Raw genomic sequence first — 22,076 nt, forward strand, 5'->3', positions numbered from 1 at the left:
TGCAAAAGCCCTGGAGACAAGTGCGGGAGTAGACTACCATGGGCACGAATCTCGAACTAGCCAGGCGACCTAAGCCAAGTGGCCTCTGTCCGTCTGTGAAATGGAGATGGTCATACCTACCGCACAGCACACGTCGCAGTGGTTCCCAGGACCAGCTCCCAGAGACTGGGCGCTCCGGGCTAGCCCTTCTGTTGGAGCCCGGCCATGGAAGTCGCTCCCGTGCTTTTGCAGAAAAAATTAGCCTATGGAAAGCTTTTAACAATTTGGTTTCTTTTCCGGAAAGATCTGGTCTTTTACTCTCTGGTGTCCGCCGTCGCCCGCCCATCAGGGATCAGTTTGGAGGGCGCCGATGTAGCATGGGAATCGAGGTTTGACTCCCGAGCTAGATGACCCGCTCACGGACGCCAACGAGACAGGGCCTTTGCACTCCTGCCCATGCAGCTCGAGCCACGGCTCCTGGGTCCCCGGGCCAACCCACCGCTTGGGAACCCCGCTAGGATGGCGTCCGCTCCCCCAAGTTCCACTTCCTCGATAGGCACCGCCCCGGCCGGAAGACCACCAGAGGGGCGGGGCCTCTGTCCGCTACGTGGTGCCGGGCGCGTCGGCCGACGCGAGGCCGTGACGCGAGGCAGCGGTAACCAATGGGGATCGGCGTTGGCCGGCGCTCCCGCCCCTACCCGGCCCCGCCCCCGCCCGGCGTCGGGCCGTCGGACGGGCGGGAAGAGGTGGCGGCTCGGGCAGGATGGCTGCGGCGGCGGCGGTGGGCGCGGGCGCGGGGGCGGGGAGCCCGGGGGCGGCGGGCGGCAGCGGCGGGGCGCGCGAGGGCGCACGGGTAGCGGCGCTGTGCCTACTGTGGTACGCGCTGAGCGCGGGTGGTAACGTGGTCAACAAGGTGATCCTGAGCGCCTTCCCGTTCCCCGTGACCGTGTCGCTGTGCCACATCCTGGCGCTGTGCGCGGGGCTCCCGCCGCTGCTGCGCGCCTGGCGCGTGCCCCCCGCGCCGCCCGTCTCGGGCCCCGGGCCCGGCCCGCATCCTTCTCCCGGCCCGCTGCTGCCGCCGCGCTTCTACCCGCGCTACGTGCTGCCACTCGCCTTCGGCAAGTACTTCGCGTCCGTGTCAGCGCACGTCAGCATCTGGAAGGTGCCAGTGTCCTACGCGCACACCGGTGGGTGCCGGGGCCGGCCTGGGGTGCGGCGGCCGGGACGTGCCACCTGGGGTTTCGGCGCTTGGATGGGAGTGCGCTGGCCCAGTTTCGGCCCGACGGCCTGAGAAGTCAACTTCTATCAGGAAGGCGCTAGGGGCCAACAAGGCTTGTAGCAGGGGAGGGACTCGCACAAGAGTTTTGGGAGGGAAGTGGCTGAGAAGAGAACTGGGAGCTGAGCAGGGCGAATCACAACTGTTGGGTTGGGGGGAAGCCGCGCAGAAGAAGAGCTGAGAGGGAAGGAAGGGGCTGCCAAACCCTCCCATCGCACCAGTGGAGTTGGGGTTAGGGTACCAGGGTGGGTTCTGGGACTGAGGCGTCTCCCTGAGAGCCCCTTGCCTCTCTTTGCAGTCAAGGCCACCATGCCCATCTGGGTGGTTCTCCTGTCCAGGATCATCATGAAGGAGAAGCAGAGCACCAAGGTAACCCAGAAGGGTTCTGGGCAGGTGGGGGCCTCAAGGGCTTCCTGGCTGGTACCCAGCTGGTGTGGTCCAGGCTCCTGGCTTCCTCTCAAATCAGGAAATCAGCTTAGAGGCATCTAGTGGCCTTTTACTCCTAATTGTTCTGTAATCGCTTTGGAGGCAGTGGTGTGTGTTCCTGAGTTGCTTCTGCTTTGTGGTCTCGGGGACGCTCCTGTCCCTCTCAGGTCCAGCTTTCCTCCACGTCTGGATTCCCTACGTGTGGTTGCTGGTAGGCAGTGACTTGGTCCTATCCTGGCCAGCTACCACGTGCCCCTCCAGGGGGACCAGGGATAGAACATCTGACGCCTTGCTGGAGCTCTGACAAGGTTTTGCTTCTTTGCAAGTGACAGCGGTCAGGTTGGGGACTTTTGGGGTCAGAAGTGAGATTGCCAGTCAAAACAGTCTGATTTTGGCAAAACCCAGCAAAGTCTTCAAAATAAAAACCACCAGGAATTGTGAGCGTCTGGGAGTGGAAGTGAAAGCAACACGCAGAGGCTAGGACTGCATAAGGAAGATGCTTTGGGCACAATCCAGAGTCTGTTCAGGATGCCAAGCCAGGGTATTTCCTGCCTTGGGGTGAGAGAAGCTGCGGCTTCAGCCAGAGACAGACTTGCTCCGTGTCCTTAAGTGGAAGTGGGACTCCTGTTGTCCCAGCTGGAATCCATTTCATGCTGGACAGAGCGCTTCTTTTCTACGTGGTTGGTTTCTGGCATCCTGTATTTTATGTAACCCAGAGTGGCAGTGCCCTGGATCGACTTATGGAAATGGGGCCACCCCTGGCTGATTTTTTTGTTTCAGCCTTTTTTTTCTCTGCAAGACCTGGGTGTGCTCTGTAGCCCACCCCCTGGGTGATGTCAGGTGTGACTTGTCTCCATGGGTCGGAGTTGCCTGGAAGGTGTGCAGCTTTGTCAGTCGATAATCACATCGTGTTTATCAGGTTTCCCAGCCGTATGGGACATTGTACCCGGCTTGGGCAAGGAGCAGGTCCCTGACACAGTGCTGAAGGACTGAGGAATGGTCTAGGCCAGGACTAATGATAAAGACAGAATATGTATGGATCCACCCTACGAGATAGGGGCGAGTCAAGTGCCTGAGGCCCACAGCCCATAGTGGGGGAGCTAGAATTGAGCAAACCCCCCCAGTCCAGAGCCCTTGCTCTCTCCTCCGGGGGGGGATGAGAAGGCCTCACCAACCCCTCCTAAAATGTCTGCAGTGCTTTAAAGTGTCCTTTGTAGGAGGAGGGTGAGCTGGGGAGTCAGAAAAGCTAGGTGTCGAAAATGGATCCTATTTTTCTGGAAGTTTGGAGCCATTTAGCCACCCAAGCTTAGGGACCATTGCATACACTTGGTCTTGGAAAGCTTGGATCTTCTCGAAAGGCTCCTGTCACGGCACTAACTCTTCATTCAGCCAGCACTTACTGGGCGTGTGCTATGTGCTGGGGTGCTAGGACAGAGTATTGATCGAGGACCTGCGGAGCAGACGGGCCCTTTTAGTGAGTGGAGAACACTGCCCCAAAACACCAGCACAGGGACCTGATGGGGGCTTGCGGGGGAGCTGAAAGTTCTCCTGGTCTGTGAACTGAGACCTGAGGGGGATGGAGGTTTCTAGCAGGAGAAGGCACAGAGAGAATGTCCCAGCCAAGGGTAACTGCGTGTTGGAAGAGACCAAACTAAGAGGGTACCTGGCCAGCCTCTCTGAGGACCAGGATTTTAGGCCTTGGTGTGTTGGTGGCGGCAGCCGAGTAGAGCTGTTAGGGCCCCTGTTTGTGGCCCTGAGCTGGGGCACTTAGTGGAAATGACCATGTAGGACGTGGGGCCACAGAGTGACACAGCCTGGCCCCAGGGACTCTGCCCCATCTGCACCTCCAGCACCACTATCACAGCAGGGGTAGGTGGAATCCCTTTGCTGAGGGAGGGGAGAGCAGCTAATGCTGCTCCAGGCATCTGTGTCAGGCAGCCTGGCTCAGCTGCTGCCATCAGCCCCTCCTGCCCTCCTCCTGCAGGTGTACCTGTCACTCATCCCCATCATCAGCGGCGTCCTGCTGGCCACTGTCACCGAGTTGTCCTTCGACATGTGGGGGCTCATCAGTGCCCTCGCTGCCACACTGTGCTTCTCGCTTCAGAATATTTTCTCCAAAAAGGTATTTGGGCACTATCTGAGAAATGTCTGATGACTGGGGGAGTGGCACAGGTGAGAGAGTGGGCAATAGGGATCTCTGTGGTGTTGGAACAAGGAAAGAATCCTGGTGTCCTTCTGCTGGTTTTGTATTTGTTTCATTTTTTTTTTTTTCAAGAGTTTGTTTCCTGTTATAAAATCAGCATATGCTCAGTGTGAAAAAATAAAGGGCCCCCTTCCCCCCGAGATCAGAAAACTTTCTGAGCACCTACTACGTGTCAGGCTTTGTAGTGGGTGTGGGAGATGAGTAATCAGTAGAGACCTGCCCCCTGCCCGGGCGGCCCCACACTGAGTAGTCACAGAAGTGTCCCCTAAAGAGAACTACTATTAATGCTAGGGGACTTTTCTGCACAGTGTTTAGAGTTGTAATATTACAGATACGTTTCAGAATTTTGCTTTGTATATTTACTATTTATGACATTCTCCCATATCATTAAAAAATACTGCTCTAACTCCTGTAATACACTCTTTTCTGACACCACAGTCACTGCAGTCAGTTCTCCGACTGCAGTGCAGGCTGTTTCCAACTCTTCGTCATACGTAATGCAGTAATGGGGGGCGCCTGGGTGGCTCAGTCAGTGAAGCATCTGCCTTTGGCTCAGGTCATGATCCCAGGGTCCTGGGATGGATGGATCCCCACATCTGGGTTCGCTGCTCAGCAGGGAGTCTGCTGCTCCCTCTGCCTCTGCCCTTCCCCCTGCTCCTTTTCTCTCTCTCTCTCACTCTTTCAAATAAATGAAATCTTTAAAAAAAAAAGAAAAGAAAAAAAAGTAACACAGTAAACATCTCTGTGCCTAACGTTTTCCTGTCTGTTGATTTAATTTTCTTATGGAGGCTTAGCGTTCCTGGGCTGGAGTGTATGAGATGCTTTTGGGTCCTGATACACTTTGCCTGGTTGTATTCTGGAACAGCTGTATGCCAATTTAGACAAAGAGCAGCAAGATTTCAGAGTGTCTGTTTCACTGCAGCTTCACCAGAACTGGATGTTGCTGGGTTTTTGTTTTTGTTTTTCCATTTCTCAGCCCTTCTTATTTGTTTGGGGTATTTTTGTCTCACTGCAGGTGCATTTGTAGGTTTGGTGGTCAGGGTCAGATGTCAGGGCTAAGGTACAGTCACCGTGTTTGGGACCTGGCTAACAAGCCCTTCTTGGCACTTAGCCTTTAAAAAGGTTTTTCTCTCTTTAGGTATTGAGAGATTCTCGGATCCACCATCTCCGGCTCCTGAACATCTTGGGCTGCCACGCTGTCTTCTTTATGATCCCCACGTGGGTCCTGGTGGACCTTTCAGCTTTCCTGGTCAGCAGCGACCTGGTGAGTTGGCCAGCACGGTGAACACACCCTTTTCTTGATTGGTTTCAGATTAGTTGCTTTGTCGGGGAGTTAAACCTTGTTGACTTTGGAACATCTGGGGCCCCTGGCAGCCAGCCCTCTTAACACTTTGTCATGACTCATTGCTCGTGCAGTCGAGGAAGTCGGCTTCCTTTGCGTTTCCTCCTCCAGCAGGCTAGGTCTCAGGTGTCGACAGCTGCTGCATTTGTGCCAGTGGCATCAGGAACTAAAAAAAATGCCTGCACGGGCGACTCTCCTGTCCTGACAGTCTGTTCAGGTCTCACTTGGACTTGTTAAAACTGCACTTGAATTGCTGGTTTCCTTTTTCGGTGTCCTTTGTCCGTATTCCCGTTTGCTGTGGAGGGATCCACAGCGCTCCGAGTGTGGGCAAGAGGATCTTCCCACCACCCGCCAGGCCAGCCTCCAGACAGTGCATTAGAAACCCAGGGGCAGGGGACAGTGAGGAGAGGCGTGGTTTTTCCAAGCCTGAGTTACAGAGAGGGGAGGGAATGTGTCTCAGGGCTTAATGAGGCCTGCTGGGAGTTCTCGACTTTGGTCTTTCATCCTTAGCATACCTGTAGGTGTAGTGCTTGCACATTAGCTCCAGGCTCTTGAGGAGACTGGCTCCGTTCTAACCTACTGTCCTTATTGATTATCCATAAGTTAACAGAGAACTTTCCATCATCAACCAAGACTTGTCACCTTGAAGTACATGAAAGTCAGTGCTTCTCTTTTTTTTCAATTACCAATTTTCAGAGGAGAGTTCTAGCGTACTGCAGATGTTAACTAGTGAGTTGTCGGGGAGGAGGGGTTGGTTTGGGGGCAGGGTGGGACAGTGTAGGAAGATCCTTCTGTTTTTGTGGGGTTTTTTGTTTTTTCTTTTTTCCCCCCAGTATCATTGTCAGTTGTGTGTCCTGTTCTTTTCATATTCAAAGTCCAGGTGAATGGAGTCCTTCCCATTGGCCTCCTGGCCTTTCTCCAGCTCAGGCCAGCTCAGGTCAGCCTTCGGTGGTTTTTGAGCCAGCGGGATGTTCTTTCTTATCTCCCGTCTCGCCTGTCCCAGACCTGCAGTCAGCCACTCCTTCCGGAGCCCAGGTTGCTGGTAATAAGGAGTGCTGTCCAGGGACACGGCCGCCGCGTATGCTTCCCGCTGTGGGGCTGGCCGTGCTTCCGTGTCTCTGCGGCCACAAGCTAGGGAAGTCCCACTGGGCCAGCGGGGAGAGTTCTACCAAATTCATTCCAGTGCTGGTTTAACATTACAGGACTTCCAGCTGCTGGCATTTTTAAATTTATATCTTTTCTGGTACCCTTGGTTCCTTGCCACATTTGTTCTTTATCCTATCCCAACTATTCACGTAGGGATTCTACCAAACACACACAGAGTGAGAATTCCCACGGGACAACAGGTAGGATACTGAGAGAAGCTTAAGGTTTCTTTGCTGCTCTTTCTGTCCTTAGGACATGTTCCATTAAAGATGTACAACTGGAATACCGTGTTTTTTTGTTTTTTTGTTTTTTTTTAATTTGGAGTGAGAGAGATTAGGCACAAGCAGGGGGAGGGGCAGAGGGAGAGGGAGAATCCCAGGCAGATTCCACGCTGAGGGCGGCAGAGCCTGACTCGGGGCTCGATCGCAGGACCCTGAGTTCATGATCGGAGTTGAAATCCAGTCCGATGCTTAGCTGACTGTGCCACCCAGGCACCCCTGGAACACTGTGTTCTAAGGGCAGTGGAAGTAATTGTTTTCACAACGCGTCTCTATCACCAGCTTGACCAGGTGGGGGCAGGTGGGTTCTTTTCATTCCATTTGTTGTCATTTTTAGGCATGGCTTTTCTTTTCCGTACCCGATTTGTTAGGCCTTTATTATTTCCAAAGCCAGATGGCACGAGAAAGTTTATTCAAAGTCTGGCTTCAGTTCCCGTTACCTCCCCCCTTTCTTGTCCCTCCCCCATAGGCAGTCATGTTTATGCTCTTCGTTTACCCTTTCCGTGTTTCTTTTGGCAAGTATAAGCAAATCTGTATGTATTCCTACCTTTCTGCTCCCTACACAAAAAGTAACTTTTCAGATAGAAGAGAGCACCTGGCGGTTTTCGCTCAGACCCGTTCTGGGCACACACCCCGTTAACATGTTTGTATTTAGGTCTTTTCTCATTCTTTGCTGATCGCTTTGGTGGCAGTTTTCCGACTCCATCCTGTGTTACAGCTCCTTGGTGTTTACACGGATACGTGCACACAGAAACGTACTTAGAGGTTTTGCTCTGGTCGCTTTACTTCATTTGTATTCAGGGCATTTTTTAGTTTTTTCCAGTGATGACCTTCTTTGGAATACATTTGAGTAACCTGTTCCGTTTCTTGAGGCCACAGATACTTTGTACCTTCATGGGGCCCTCATAACGCTCCAACAGTAGCCCCAGGAGTAGCAGGATTTGAGCTGCCACAGTCTGAAGGCAGGGGGCCCACCTCTCTGGGCTCCTCCTCTCTGCCCCATGTCTCCCACGCAGATGCCAGGTGACTTAGCTCTGCCCCAGTCCTGCACTTCATAACAGCAGGGGGAAGGATCGGACAGGAGAGCACCTCCTGGAGGACGGTGCGCCACGTTACCAAGAATCAAAGGCTCCAGTGGGGGGTCCTGCACACAGGCAGCCCCCCTGCAGACAGCCTGGCTGAAGCCAGACAGGATCGCTAGACTCTGGAGCAGGTGGCCCGGTTTTAAAGCTTGGACAGGATGAGTGAAACAGCTGTTTGAAAATTGGAAAGCAAAAGGCAGTGGATATGCTGGGGTTGAAGATCCCATTTCAGAGCAGTGCTCAGTCAGCAGTCGGTTTGCCTCTCTTTTGCCTCCTGTATATCCAGCCTGGACTTGAGGCCGCCCGAATGTAGAAGTGGGCACTGGGTGAGGCAGGGCCAGAAGACCTCGCCTCCTGGATCAGGGAATGGGAAAGGGGAGTCCTGACACTCAGAATAGGGGAAATGCCCTGTTGGGGATTTCTGGAATTGTTGTTTCTTGGTTCTCTTGTGTCCCAAGCCCCTGGCAATCCCGTGGTGGTGGAAGGGTCCCACAGCACCTGAAATGCTGAGTGAGGGCAACCTCCCCCCCATGGTTAGAGAGTGGGATCAGTCCCCACTGAGTGTTTTTCTCATTTTCTCTGCCCACTGCTTGGTCCCAGGTGGAGGTGCAGTGGTAGGAAGGACACAGCAGAGTCGGGTAGTTAAGCCCCAGCTCTCTGATGAGAGGACTGAAAAGGGGAACTCTGGGAAGTGGCAAGTACCGAGGTAATCATGGAGAGGGAGGATGTCAGGAAACCATGTCAGAAAGCATCGTACAGGCCTGGGCTTACCCCTGGGCTGCACATGTGGGGATCTGAGCCTAAGAGGAGACCAAAGACTTTGAAACTGAACTATGGGGTAGACTGCTGCCCCGATCCCAGACTGACCACTGGGTAGTGCACACTCAGGGTGGAGCCACATACCACCAGAAAGTCTTTGAAAACAGATCTTTTTATTGAAAACAGTATTTTGTTAATGATTTTTGGCTCACTGACCGTGAGGAATACCAGTTTTGTTGTACAGCCCAATGTGTTCCCTAGTTTTCCATTTCCTAGAAAAGACTGTATAGAATTGGTATTTCTTTTTTCCTTAAGTGTTTGGTGAGTTTCCCAGTGAAATCATCCAGGCCTGGTCATTTCTTTTCAAAAGATTTTAAATCCAGGGACTCTGCTCAGCAGGGAACCTGCTTCCTCCTCTCTTTCTCTGCCTGCCTTTCTGCCTACTTGTGATCTCTGTCTGTTAAATAAATAAATAAAATCTTAAAAAAAAAAATGCAAGGCTAATTCAATATTTGAAGATCAATGTAGTCCGTAACAGTCTAACAGAAAAATCACATATTTATATCAACTGATGCAGAAAAGGCATTTGATACAAAGTCCAACATCGTTCATGAAAACAAAGTCAATAAACTAGAAATAGAAGGAAACTCCTTCAGCCTGATCAAAGGTATTTACAGCTAACATCATAATGATGAAAGACTAGGGGCTTTACTGCTAAATTCAGGAATAAGTTCAGGATGTTCACTCTCAGAATGCCTATTCCATATCATACTTGACATCCTGGCCAGTGCAATAGGACAAGAAAAAGAAATAAAGGAAATAGATTTGAAAGGAAGAAATAAAATTTTCTCTAACCAACAAAATCTTATTCTTTAGCATTAATTATAAATAAATGCTTAAATTTAATTTTTTGCCTTGGAAAAGGTGATGAAAAAATTGAGATACGTTACTCTATACAGGCATACTTTTTTTTAAGAAGATTTTATTTGACAGACAGAGATCACAAGTAGGCAGAGAGGCAGGCAGAGAGGGGGGGTGGGGGGAAGCAGGCTCCCCACTGAGCAGAGAGCCTGATGTGGGGACTCGATCCCAGGACCCTGGGATAGTGATCTGAGCTGAAGGCAAGGGCTTTAACCCACTGAGCCACCCAGGCGCCCCTATACAGGCATACTTTTTATTGGGCTTAGCTTTATCAGACTTCACAGATAATACATTTTTTTTTAATAAATTGAAGGTTTGTGCCAACTCTGCAATCAAAGAAATCAATTGGTGCCATTTTTCCAACAGCATATGCTCACTTTGTGTCTCTGTTGTGTTTTAGTAATTCTCGCAAATCTTTGACTCGCTGAAAGCTCGGATGATAGCATTTTTGAGTAATAAAGTTTTGCACATTTAATTAAGGCATGCACATTTTTAAGACATAATGATACTGTGCATTTAATAGACGATAGTATAGTGTGAACATAACTCATATATGCACTGAGAAGCAAAAAAATTCATTTGCTTTATTGCAGTATTTCCTTTACTTCAGTGGTCTGGAACCAAACCTGCAATATCGCCAAGGTGTGTGTGTGTGTGTAGATACATATTACATTTTTTTCTTAACATAGAAAAGCTTATTGGAAAATTTACATAGACAGGCAAAAGAACTGTAATGGTCAAAATATGTCTCAGAAAGAATAAACTTGGAGGAATCACATTACTTAATTGTAAGACTTAGGATAAAAGAACAGATACTGGTGAAGGGAGAGACACAGAAACCAGTGGAGCAGAATTGTGTGCAACAAAACACACAAATCTGCATAACTGATTTTTGACAGGTTTAAAGGCAATCAAAGGGGAAAGGATAATAATTAGACATTGACATGCAAAAATCTGAGCCTTGACTTAAGACCTCACACATTACACAAAGCTTATAGTGCATTCTAGACTTAAATATAAGAGTAAAAATGGTAGGGGCACCTGGGTGACTTAGTACGCTGAACATCCGACTCTGGATCTCAGCTCAGGCCTTGATCTCAGGGTCGTGAGTTCAAGCCCTGCACCGGGCTCCGTGCTGAGTGTGGCACCTACTTTAAAAAAGCCTAAAAAAGAGCTAAAATGATAACCTTTAGGAAACAAAAAAACAGGAGAGGGACATGTGGGTGGCTCAGTTGGCTGGACGTCTGCCTTTGGTTCAGGTCACCATCTCAGTTTCTTGGGATCGAGTCCTACTGGGCTCCTTGCTCAGAGGGGAGTCTGCTTCTCCCTCTGCCTGCCACTCCCTCTCTCTGACAAATAAATAAATAAAATCTTAAAAACAAGCAGGAGAAAGTTCTTCATGACTTGGAACTCATTTTTAGACATTACAACAAAAACAAAGTCCATAAAGAAAAAATTGGTAAATGGAGTTTCATTGGAAAATGAATTGGAGTTTCTTCCAAGTTTAAAACTTTCAATCTGTGAAGACACTGCTAAGTGAAAGAAAAGACAGGCTACCAGCAGGGAGAAAATGTTTACAAGTGATGGAGGACTTGCATTCCGAATATATAAAGAACTCTCAAAACTCGGTAGTAAGACAACAGCTTGCTTAAAAATGGGCAAAAGACTTGAACAGACTTTTTCCCCACTGAGACTGCCCAGATGGCATATAAATAGGCAAGTGGGCCACTTCATACCTGTTAGAACGGCTACAGTAAAAACAAAAAAAACTATGTTGCTCAATAAGGCGCAGCTAGAATGCTTATATATTGTTGGAGCAAATCCAAAATGGTACAGCCCCTCTAGAAAACTTGTGGGAGTCTCTTCTGAAGTTCAACACTTCCCATATGACCCATCAATCTCACTTCTGGGTGTTAATTTTAGAAAAATGAAACTTAGGTTCCCACAAAAGCCTGTACACAAATGTTCATAGCAGTTCTACTCATGACCTCATGATGACGCAAAACCGGACAACCCAAGTGTCCTTCAACAAGTGAGTGGAAACAAAACAAAAAACCCAACCATGGTACATTCATACAATGGAACGTTACTTGGCAGTTAAAAAAAAAAAAAAAGTCATCAGCTATTACTCCTTACGATAACTTGGATAGATGGCAGAGGCATTATTGCCGAGTGAAAGAAGCCTATCTGAGAAGTTTCCATTCTGTATCATTCCATTTGTAGGCCAATCTCTAAAAGACAGACCCAAGTTCAGTTGGTCAGGTTTCTGACCCGATCTCAGCTCAGGTCTTGTGAGTTCAAGCTCCATGTTGGGCTCCAAATAAAATAAAATAAAATGAAAAAAGACAGACCTGGAGTGAAGGAGAACATATCAGTAGTTGCTTGGATTTGGGGAGCGGATTCATACAAAGAAGCCTGGGAGAGTGTTTTGGGGTGGTGACAGAGCTGTTCTGAATTCTGATTGTGGTGCTGGCTACGTGAATCAGTGCATGTGTTAAAACACATGGAACTATGTGCTGTGAGGAAGAAACACTTGACTCTATTCCAAGTCAGTTTTTTTTTTTTTTTAAAGCTGGATTGGCTGGATTCCGTTTCTGAATGGTATCTATGCAAGCTGGCTGACTTGTAAAAATAGCTTCTAAGTCCCTAAGTCCGTATCAGTTGCCTCAGGGAAAGGCTGCGTAGAGAACAGGCCAGCTCACCACTGAAGCGTGCTGGTGGGCTTTTGTGCCTTTCAGAGGTCATTATCCCAACGAGGGGCCAAAGTCAGGGTGGCTTTGAGCAGGTTACCTAAGTGTATCTTGCTCTCCTTTGAGAGGACCTCATGATCCTTCCAGCTCAGAGGGTGGCAGAGATGGATCAGGCCACCATTCTAAGACTTCCAGCTCCCATCCTGGCAGGGCCACTAAGTGCCACCTTCCTGAAGGGATCTGGCCATGTCCTCTGGCCAGTACCGATGCAGCCTGGGAATTGGGATGCAGGTGCCACCGAGCAGCTATGGCTTTGCTCCCTCCACTGAGCCACGCTGGGTCTTGAGGCTTCTCTGTTCTCAGAGGACAGAGGGACATGGGGATTGTCCCAGCACTCCAGCCTATGTCAGACACTGGAGCTGTCCATGTCTGGTGTACTGTCTCCTGAGGTCGTTCCACTGGCTTGGCAGACCTGCCCTAAAGCAGCCTCTCGGTTCCCCAGGACGGGTACTGTGGTGGGACTGGGAGGTGGGGAGGCACGGGTGTGGTGTCGCATGCCTTCTGGTATCCAGCCGTGGAGAGATGGCCACAATGTTCCTGGAGAGATGGCCACAATGTTCCGTGCTGGGAATCCCTGCCACCCTCCTGACTGGCAGCACCCTCCTGACTGTTGCCTGTTCAGCCCAGACTCTCTGCAGGGGGGTGGGGTTCTGTGGTCAGGGTGCCTGCTAGTTGTGAGTTCTTAACTTCTAGACCCTTTTAATCGGAGTGCTTTATTCTGGTGGGTCACACGGTTACTCGAGTTTTGATAAAATCTCCCATTTGGGTTGGGGTTGTTTTAACGTACTTTCACAGCCTCTTCTGTGGCAGAGAGGAAGAAGTGTGACCTGAAAGGTCAGGTGACTTGGGTGTGGGTGGGAGGAGGCTCCCAGTGACAGGGCAGACCCAGGCCTCCTGGCTCCTAGCCTGGGGCTCCTGTGTTACTAGGTTCTTTGCATACTGCCCCGGGGGGCTGCCTCCCAATCCCGTGGAAGGCATCGTGTCTGCTACCTGTCTGCTACCGTCTGAATGTTTGTGTCTGGTGCAGCCCCCCCACCACTGCCAAATTTCTGTGTGAAACTCTCTCTCCCAAGATGATGGTATTCCGGGGTGGGGCCTTTGGGAGGCCCGAAGGGTGGAGTTCTCATCAAACGGGATTTGTGTCCTTATAAAAGGAGACCCCAGTGACCTCTCTTGCCCTTCCACATGAGGGCACTGTGAGTGGACCCCACCTATGAATGGGGAAGCCCACACCAGGCACTGGGTCTCCTTGACCTTGAACTCCCCAGCTTCCAGAACTGTGAGAAACAGCTATTATTTATAAGTACCCCTCATCCAGCCAGCCTGTGGTATTTTGCTCTAGCAGCTCGACTAGACCAGGACAGTGTCCAGTAAGCAGACCTCGCTCTGCTAATCCCGGAGCGCCCAGTCCTCGCTGTCAGAGACAAGGGAGGCTTCAGTTCACATGAGGCCCTCTACCCTTTGGGCACCTGCCTTGGCCTCTTGGAGCCTCCAGATCCTCAGTAGGAATGAAGCTAATTATCGTTGTCATCATGCAGATGACGCCCCTGCTAGGACTCACCACACCGCTGCATCTGCCCCCCGACAACACTGACCCCGGGCAGCCCCTCTGCGCCCCTCCCCGACCTCTCCTGGGGCCAATGTGTGACCCCGGTGCTGTTCTTGCTTCCCCGTCTCTACAGACCTATGTGTCCCAGTGGCCCTGGACACTCCTGCTCCTGGCTGTCAGTGGCTTCTGTAACTTCGCGCAGAATGTCATCGCCTTCAGCATCCTCAACCTCATCAGCCCTCTGAGCTACTCTGTCGCAAATGCCACGAAGAGAATCATGGTCATCACGGTGTCCCTGATCATGCTGCAGAACCCGGTCACCAGCACCAACGTCCTGGGCATGATGACAGCCATCCTGGGGGTCTTTCTGTACAACAAAGTGAGTCTGGGGTGGGGGAGGCTGTTCCTTCGATGCCTAGGGAGGCACCAAGATTCGGGGAGGGGGAGAAGAAAGGGACCTCAGCAGGAGCTAAGAGGCTGGAGCCACAACTCCAGCTTTGTCACGGACTGGTTTATGGTGTTGGTGTGGCCCTACCTGGCCCAGCCTTCCTTCCTTTTCCCATGTAGATGATTCTAGGTCTGTGCCCCATTCCAGCCGTGGCTCTTGGGTCTATGCAGGCTTTGTCAGGGATTTCACTGTCTCATGAAGGCTCTGTTGGGTCCAGTGCAGAGACATAGGTGGCTCACAGGGAGGGCTGGCCGTGCCTGGGGCCTGCCTGGGTCACTGCTTCAGTGGGCCTTGAAGGGCTGCTCAGATACAAATTGTTGCCCTCTGTCCTGTGTGCGGGCGCCGGGGAAGGAGCCAGCCGTCTCACTGCTCTCTTGACCTTGCAGACCAAGTACGATGCCAATCAGCAAGCCCGCAAGCACCTCCTCCCAGTCACCACAGGGGACCTGAGCAGTAAGGAGCACCATCGGAGCCCCCTGGAGAAGCCCCACAATGGCATCCTCTTCCCCCAGCACGGGGACTATCAGTACGGCCGCAACAACGTTTTAACAGATCATTTCCAGTACAGCCGGCAGAGCTACCCGAATTACAGTTTGAACCGTTATGACGTGTAGTCTAGACAACAGGGCGCTACTGTTGTGTGACTCCTTCCCCCACTCCCTAGCAGTACCAGAAACTTCTGACAACCAGTGAATGTACAACCCAGCTGAGGGGACGGTGCGTAACCATCAGCAGACCCCGGGGCTTCCCAGGCCCCCGGCGGCAGCAGGATGCTGCCCCACAGTAAGGACCACTGCCCTCAAGCTCCAGTGTTCCAGGCCCTTTCTTCCTGGAGTCTGTCCTCTGAGGGCTGTGTTGGTATGGAGATCTTGGCCCCGTTTTTACCTTTGTGGACTTACTCCCCAAGTCACATATTTGAGAGTCTAATTCTGCTTTCCAGATATTTCCAGATAACTCTCCGGAAAGGTGGGATCGCTGTAGATGCAGACCTCTGAGCAGGCCAGAGGGTTTCCTGGATGTCAAGGAAGGGACTTGGAGGGTGGTGCTTGAGAGGGACAGATTAGCTGCTTTCATTCCCCTGCTCAGATAGGTCAAGGGCTGAGGCGGGCGTGGAGCAGAGGAGCACCAGAGTTTACTAAAAGCATCTCCAACAACAAAGATGGACCCAGTTTCCGGTCAGCCCCATGGCCATTTGCCATAGTTACCAGCGAATGTCCCAAAGAGAAAAGCTGCAATTAGCCTTGAATTCTTGGAGCCTACTTCTTTGACCTGCCCGTCAGAGCTGGTGTGTGTCCAGACCCAGAGGGAGGGCAGCCGCATTCTCCTGTTCTCTCACTTCCCTTGCCAGAGCAGGGCATCTCTCCTCTCTGGGGACAGCAAAGAGGAAGTGACTGGGGGGCTGTCAGAAGGAGCATTAGGAAATCATGTCAGTGTTTCAAGCTCTATTTCTGTAACACTTGTTTTATCTTTTCTGATGAGTCTTCACCACTTCTGTGAAGTCTTAGTAGGATATCTGGTGGGGAGATGTTAATTTCACAAGGATCTTGCATTTTTGGGGGGATATTTTGTAGTTGTATTTATGCCTTGGTCCCCTGTATGGGGCAGGGGACGCATGAGGGAGGACTGGGTTATGGATTGAAAACCCTTTTGTTCTTAAATGTTTAAAAACAAGAAAAGCTCCCTACTGGTGATGCCAGTCTTGATACCTTTCAGCATTGAAAGGAAGTGTCTTCAGGCTCCTCTATAATGGCCCCAGCTGCTGAAAGCGGAGTGAATCGAGAACATCATCTCAGTAGTTTGTGTAATAGACAAGACTACAGCACTTTGGATTCCATGACCTGATCTGGTGGTGTCTGCAGTAGGATCTGAATCATGTCCTGGTGAAGGGGAAGAGGGGTGAGCACTGAGCTATGGTTTGGGTTTAGATAAATCTCATCAGGAAAAGTACCTGGCCGCAGCAGGTAGCCCGTGAGCCAAAGTTCAGGTGAGTCTCCAACTTCCCCAGCCTCACGAAAGGACCCTGCCCTCAGAGGGGACCAGTGCCTTGGCTGGTGGGGTCTTCGGTGATGTCTGCCTTCCTCCTTCAGCACTGTGCCCAACCTCTTGAATAGGCACTTGGAGCGAGAAGATGGGACAGTGGGTCACCCTTCACCTCCTGGTGAGCGAGGCGTTTTCCCATCAGAGGAAGTATCATAGCCTATGATCGACTCCTGGTTTGGTTACTCCGTCAGCTTATGGATGGGCTGTTCCTGGAGAGGTCCCCTGGTCCCCTTCTGGCCTGATTTTATGCACCACTGGCTTCAGGTCCCTGTGCCGTTCATTTGCTTTGTAATTACTCTGGTCCCAAGTTTTGAGACAGCTACTGTGTAAAACGGGAAGGAGACGTCCCAAAGGGGATCTGGGAAACAGCTTGCTGAGGGCCTCCACCAGGGGCACTACAGTTCATAGCTGAACTTTTCTCACTGGGGAAGAGCAACAAATGGGGACAATTTTGCACCACAAAGACATTATAGTGGTTGTCTTTGTGATTACAGTAACTGATTCCTTGGACAGACAATTGAACTCCAAAATGAACTTACACGTCTTGTCAGTTTTAATGAAATTCCTGATGTTGCTAAAATTTGTATATTGATTTGTTTTCCCTTTTCCAATGCAAGATCTGCTGGTGAGGGGAAATGACTGGTTTTATTACGGTTTATAAATTAATAAATGGGGTATTTAATTCTGTACATAAATCTACAGCAAGTACATACACTGGAATGAATGAGACAATCATATTAGACCAAATCGTATCAAAAAACAAAGACATACTTTTGAGACTTGAAGGTTCAGAGCTGACACTGACCTCCTGAAGGCCAGTTTTCCAGGCGCTTTGGCCCTGGCCCATGACCCGAACCCCACTCCCGCAGTCACCTTTGCAGCTCTGTTCCCCTCACCCTCCTCCCGGCTGGGGTTTGTGGTAGCAAATTAGTCTACCCACCCTTGGTATGGTCTGCCTGCGACACTAACTCAAACCCAACTCCTTCATTTTATAGAAGGGGAAACAGAGGCTCAGAGGGCATTTTTGAATAGTGTTTGTTCACTATTTGAGATTTGGTGTGGACTTTTTAAGCACCTTATTTTAAGTCATTCGTTATAGGGAAAATCAAACCCCTATTCAAAGGAGGGAAGCCAAGTATGTTGAAGTGAAGCAGCACTTGGGATTTCCGAATTTTGCTGTGTATTTGGCATACGTCATGGAGCAGGCCCTTTATTATTACTGGGACATAACCAGGCCTGGATACCTTAAGGTCTTACAGCCTTAAGGGAACAGAACATTAAATTATTCAAGGAACTGAAAATTGTGAATTCTTTTTTTCAACTGTCACCTATTTTTAAGACTTAAATGCTATAGACTTCTGTGGGAATGATACTGTGTGTATATTCATTGATGGCATTTACCAAAAATAAACTGGTCACCAGGGAATCACCATTGGTCTTAATTTGTCAGTGAGGGTCTTTCTGAATGACCCTGTCTTCAGTGTGCCCAGCAAGAAAACTGAGACAAAGAGCAAACCAACTTGATTCTCACATTAGAGCAGACTGCAACCTTTTATTTTTTCCTGAGCCCAAAATTAGGACATGAGATTTGTAAATTCAGGAGACGGTAGAATAAAACTAGAGTCACAGCTCAGCAGTTCACGACACGCCTTTATTGAACAGAGTAACATGGAAAACCCAAGAAGGGCTGGCAGCTGTGCTCATGAAGGGTATTTCTGAGGAACAGCAGCTAATACGGAGGCCCTCCTACATGCTCAACGCGCTGGTGGATTTCTCCCCCACAATCCTTGTAAGCACTCTGTTTGCTTTATTAACCACACAGATGAAAATGAGGCTCCCAGAGGTCGTCACTTGTCTAGAGTCACAGTAAGTCCACCCCCAGAGTCCGTGTCCCCCATGCTGACTCAGAAACGATGTCCCAACAGCATTTCCTTCGGTAGCAGCTGAAGGGTAGGAGTTTCTGCCAAAACAACTGCCCACAGCCTCTTAATTCATAATCCTTTTGTTCAATGATTTACTGACACTTCATATGCGTCAGGTACAGGAAACAGAGATCCATAAGGCTCAGAGCACGCTTGGCTTCATTTACAATGTGTAACTAAGTGGTACACAGGTGCTATATTGGAGGGAAGTAAAAATACTAAGGAAACTCTGGGGAGGAGTAATTATCTGAGGGGAGCAGAATGTTTTGACTTGCACTTATGATTCTCCGGGATATTTTATCTGCATACATATTTTGTATGCATCTCATTTAATCATCAGCACCCGAGAGATTAGCCCCATTTTAGAAGAAGCGGAAACAAGGTCCTGCCGGGAGTGTCTGACGCCAAGCCAGGGCCCTTCGTCCTGCAGAGCAGCCAAGATAAAGTGAGCGGTTTCATTTAGCCTCACCTTGTCAACTATTCCTAAGATGGGCCAGTGCCATTCGAGGTGTATCTTTTCACTGCAGTTGCCTGGGCCACAATGCCACCGTTTAAGACCCTGAAGGAGCCATCCTGTCTGGGCGACCTGGTGGCTCTAGTCGGCCACTGCAGTTCCAACAAGCCAGGGGCCTGTTCCTGCAGAGTAAGAGGTCGTGCTGTGCTGGGTGTGGCTCCACTGTTCGACACTGGTCTCAACTCCTACCTGGGAGGGTCCTCTCCAAGCACAGGAATTCTCCTATTTGTCTCCCTAGGGCAACTCCTTTGGACCAGAGGTTTGCTCAGTGACGTGATCAGCCCCAAGGAATGCTACCTGCTCCAGGGTGGAACAGGACCTTCTCAATTTCCACATCATTCCTTTTGCCGGGCCTTCGGCTAGGTGACTACAGAGGGTTCTGTTACTTGTAGCAATCAAGACAACAGTCATACCAAGCTTTACCTTGACTGAGATTACAGGTCTGGATGGGCCTGGAATTCTTAGTCACCCACGACTTTTTCTAATAACTTCTGTTGTCTCTTTGTTAAATTTGAAAAAAAAAGTTAAAGCTAAAAGACATCTATACTCTACAAATGTCAAAAAGAATGAGACAGATTTATATATAGAAAGAACAATTTCTAAAATCTATTGATTATATAAATGTGCTTGTGAGTACACAATTTATTTCTGAGAAGACACACAAAACACTGGACAGACAGCAGTTGCCTCTGAGAATATATATACACATTTTTTTTTCACAACTGGCATATACATATTATTTTATAATCTGCCTTTAAAAATATGTTCAGGGGCGCCTGGGTGGCCCAGTGGGTTGAGCCACTGCCTTCAGCTCAGGTCATGATCTCAGGGTGCTGGGATCGAGTCCCGCATCGGGCTCTCTGCTCAGCGGGGAGCCTGCTTCCCTCTGTCTCTCTCTGCCTGCCTCTCCATCTTCTTGTGATTTCTCTCTGTCAAATAAGTAAATAAATAAAATCTTTAAAAAAAAAAAATATGTTCAAAACATTTCCCCTTCTTACTAAATTCTCTCTCTTGATTTTGTGTGTCTGTGTACATGATACCGTATTATTCTACTAAAGGGATATGGTGTAATTAACCAACTCCTATTGCTGCACATTTAAACACCATTTTATTCGATAACTGGGTATGCACAGTGTAGCCCATGCTTCTTGATTTGGGATAAATTCCTCACAGTATGTTTGCAGGTCAAAGCGGGTATGCATATGGCTTTAAACTTCTTTCCATTTTGCCTCCCAAACTTCAGCAAGTTCCCCCTCTTCCAGGAGAGAGCATTTTACTTGTTTCCTTAGAGTTTTGTTTCTAGCTTCCTGGAGACCATCTGTGTGACAGTCTCTACTTGTGGCGTCTCTACTGCTTTCTATGGACCAGTGGGTTCTAATTTGGCCCACTGAAATGACTCTGGGTGAGGCCACATGATACTTAAATGTTCAGTCTCAGATAAACGGTATTTTAAACATTAAGAAACGAATATATGATGGGGCACCTGGGTGGCTCAGTGGTTTAAGCCTCTGCCTTTGGCTCAGGTCACGATCTCAGAGTCCTGGGATCAAGGCCTGCATTTGGCTCTTTGCTCGGCGGGGAGCCTGCTTCCCCTTCTCTCTGCCTGCCTACTTGTGATCGCTCTATCAAATAAATAAAGTCTTCAAAAAAAAAATGAATATATGAAAGTGGTCACAGGCCTACAGTCTTTTGAAGGGACAGTTGGGAGCATCATCAGTATTAAATGTCCACATTCTACACTAAGACTGCTGCTGTTAAGAACAGCAGCCTAAAAATGGGACCAACCCAGAGACTCCACAGAATCTGGCTTCAATGACTTAACTTACTGTACAATCACACTACAGTGTCCCTGCAGTCATTAAAAATGACCATACAGATTCATTAACCTGTTTTGGCTCACAGATCCTGTTAAGAATCTGAAAAATGCTGTGTATCTTTAACTCATGAAAATACATATAGGTACAACAATGTGCTACCTCTGAATTCCACCCAAGGCAGAACACAAATTAAAATCCCGATATAGATCTTCACTGGCAAGGAAAAATAACCACACCATCCAGATACTGAGCTTTGTACTAAACAGACTAAGCCACATGCTCCCTTTGCCTGCAGTATTCCTGTAGCTGGCTCCTGATTAAGATCTCCCCACAACCTCACTTCCCAGGGGCAAACCACACCTTTGCAGTGACGTATCTGTTTACTGATTTACAGGTCTCCACCCCCACTAGACTACAGGCTCAGGAGAGCAGAGTTCAGGCCCAACTCCATTACAAGACACATCCAGCTTGCTTTTCTGTCAAACAAGAATAATCTTCACTAGTGAACATCTGCAATCATTTAATGACAAGGAAAGACCAACTTTGAACCGCAAAAAAAGGCATTCCATTCCTCTCCGCAGTAGACCTGTATTTTAGAAAAACTATTTATTAGATTCTGAATGCCACCAACTAAAGTAATATGGATATTTTTCTCTTTGGCTATGAAGTACCTATATGATATAATCAATTTTGCCTCTTGGCCCACATGGCTTAAATATTTGCTATCTGGGCCTTTATAGAGTAAGTTTGTCGATTCCTGGCCTAAAGCATTACCTTGCATAGAGAAGGCAATCCTTAAGCGTCTTATGGCCAAAAAAGGAAAAAAAAATGTTTCTGAAATATATGGACATTTATTTGCATAGGAAAAATAGGGAGGTAGAAAAAATAGGGAGGTATAGCCAACCAAGAGTTAGCAATGGCAATCTCTAGAAGGTCAGATTACGGGGACGTCCGCAGTCTACGCCCGCTAACATTTACTGCTGCTTGTCATCGTTCTTTCCCCACCTCGAGCACACGTTCACGTCGTCATCATTTGAGACGCAATCCGACTGCATCTTTGAGGAAGGCGCCGTGCCCTCTGGGCGCGCAATTTGGAAGGCTGGGCGCCCGCAGGTCGTGGCCGGCGGGGGTGGGGGTGGGGTCCCCCTGCTACAAAGTCTTCCTTACCAAAGCGCTGGGTCGAGGGAAAGACACAGAGCGGGAGGATCTTGGGAACTGGGAACCTCAATAAGCCCAGTCCCATCCCCTCCCAAGCCCATCACCTCCTAGTTCTACGCCCCGGCGTCGCCGCCCGGGACCCTCCCGGACGCACCTCACCTCGTAGTCTTCTCACCGCAGCCCCGCGGGAAGGAACTCCCCAGAGCCCTGGCCCAGCGGAAAACGCGGCCTGCCAAGCCCGCCGGCTGCGACGCGAGCCGGGGAAGACGCCGGCGCCGTGGCTAACGGTAGTCTGCGCCGTTCCAGCCGTTCCGGGGCGTAGCGCGACAGCGGCTCAACCCGCGCAAGCGCGGGAAAGCCCCTGCGCGTGCGTATTACCAGCCCCTACCGCGCGCTCGGCCACGCGCGGCTTCTTCCCGCCCGCCTTCTGCCCTCACTTCCGCGGTTTCCCGGCGACGGCCGTAAG

The 22,076-nt window shown here is 49.7% G+C and overlaps 1 protein-coding gene across 1 annotated transcript; it reads left to right on the forward strand.

Moving 5' to 3' along the window:
* The first annotated feature begins 705 nt into the window (after positions 1-705).
* On the forward strand, positions 706-17,625 carry SLC35E1 (solute carrier family 35 member E1). The gene is made up of 6 exons (XM_004761180.2): positions 706-1,166; positions 1,554-1,624; positions 3,666-3,803; positions 5,023-5,148; positions 13,845-14,090; positions 14,546-17,625. Exons 1-6 carry the CDS (start codon positions 743-745, stop codon positions 14,771-14,773), a joined length of 1,233 nt encoding a protein of 410 aa, XP_004761237.2. The 5' UTR covers positions 706-742; the 3' UTR covers positions 14,774-17,625.
* Positions 17,626-22,076: the final 4,451 nt, after the last annotated feature.

The sequence above is a fragment of the Mustela putorius genome, unplaced genomic scaffold (assembly GCF_011764305.1).
Source record: "Mustela putorius furo isolate JIRA1106 unplaced genomic scaffold, ASM1176430v1.1 tig00000095_pilon_pilon_pilon, whole genome shotgun sequence".
In the NCBI taxonomy this organism is placed as follows: domain Eukaryota; kingdom Metazoa; phylum Chordata; class Mammalia; order Carnivora; family Mustelidae; genus Mustela; species Mustela putorius.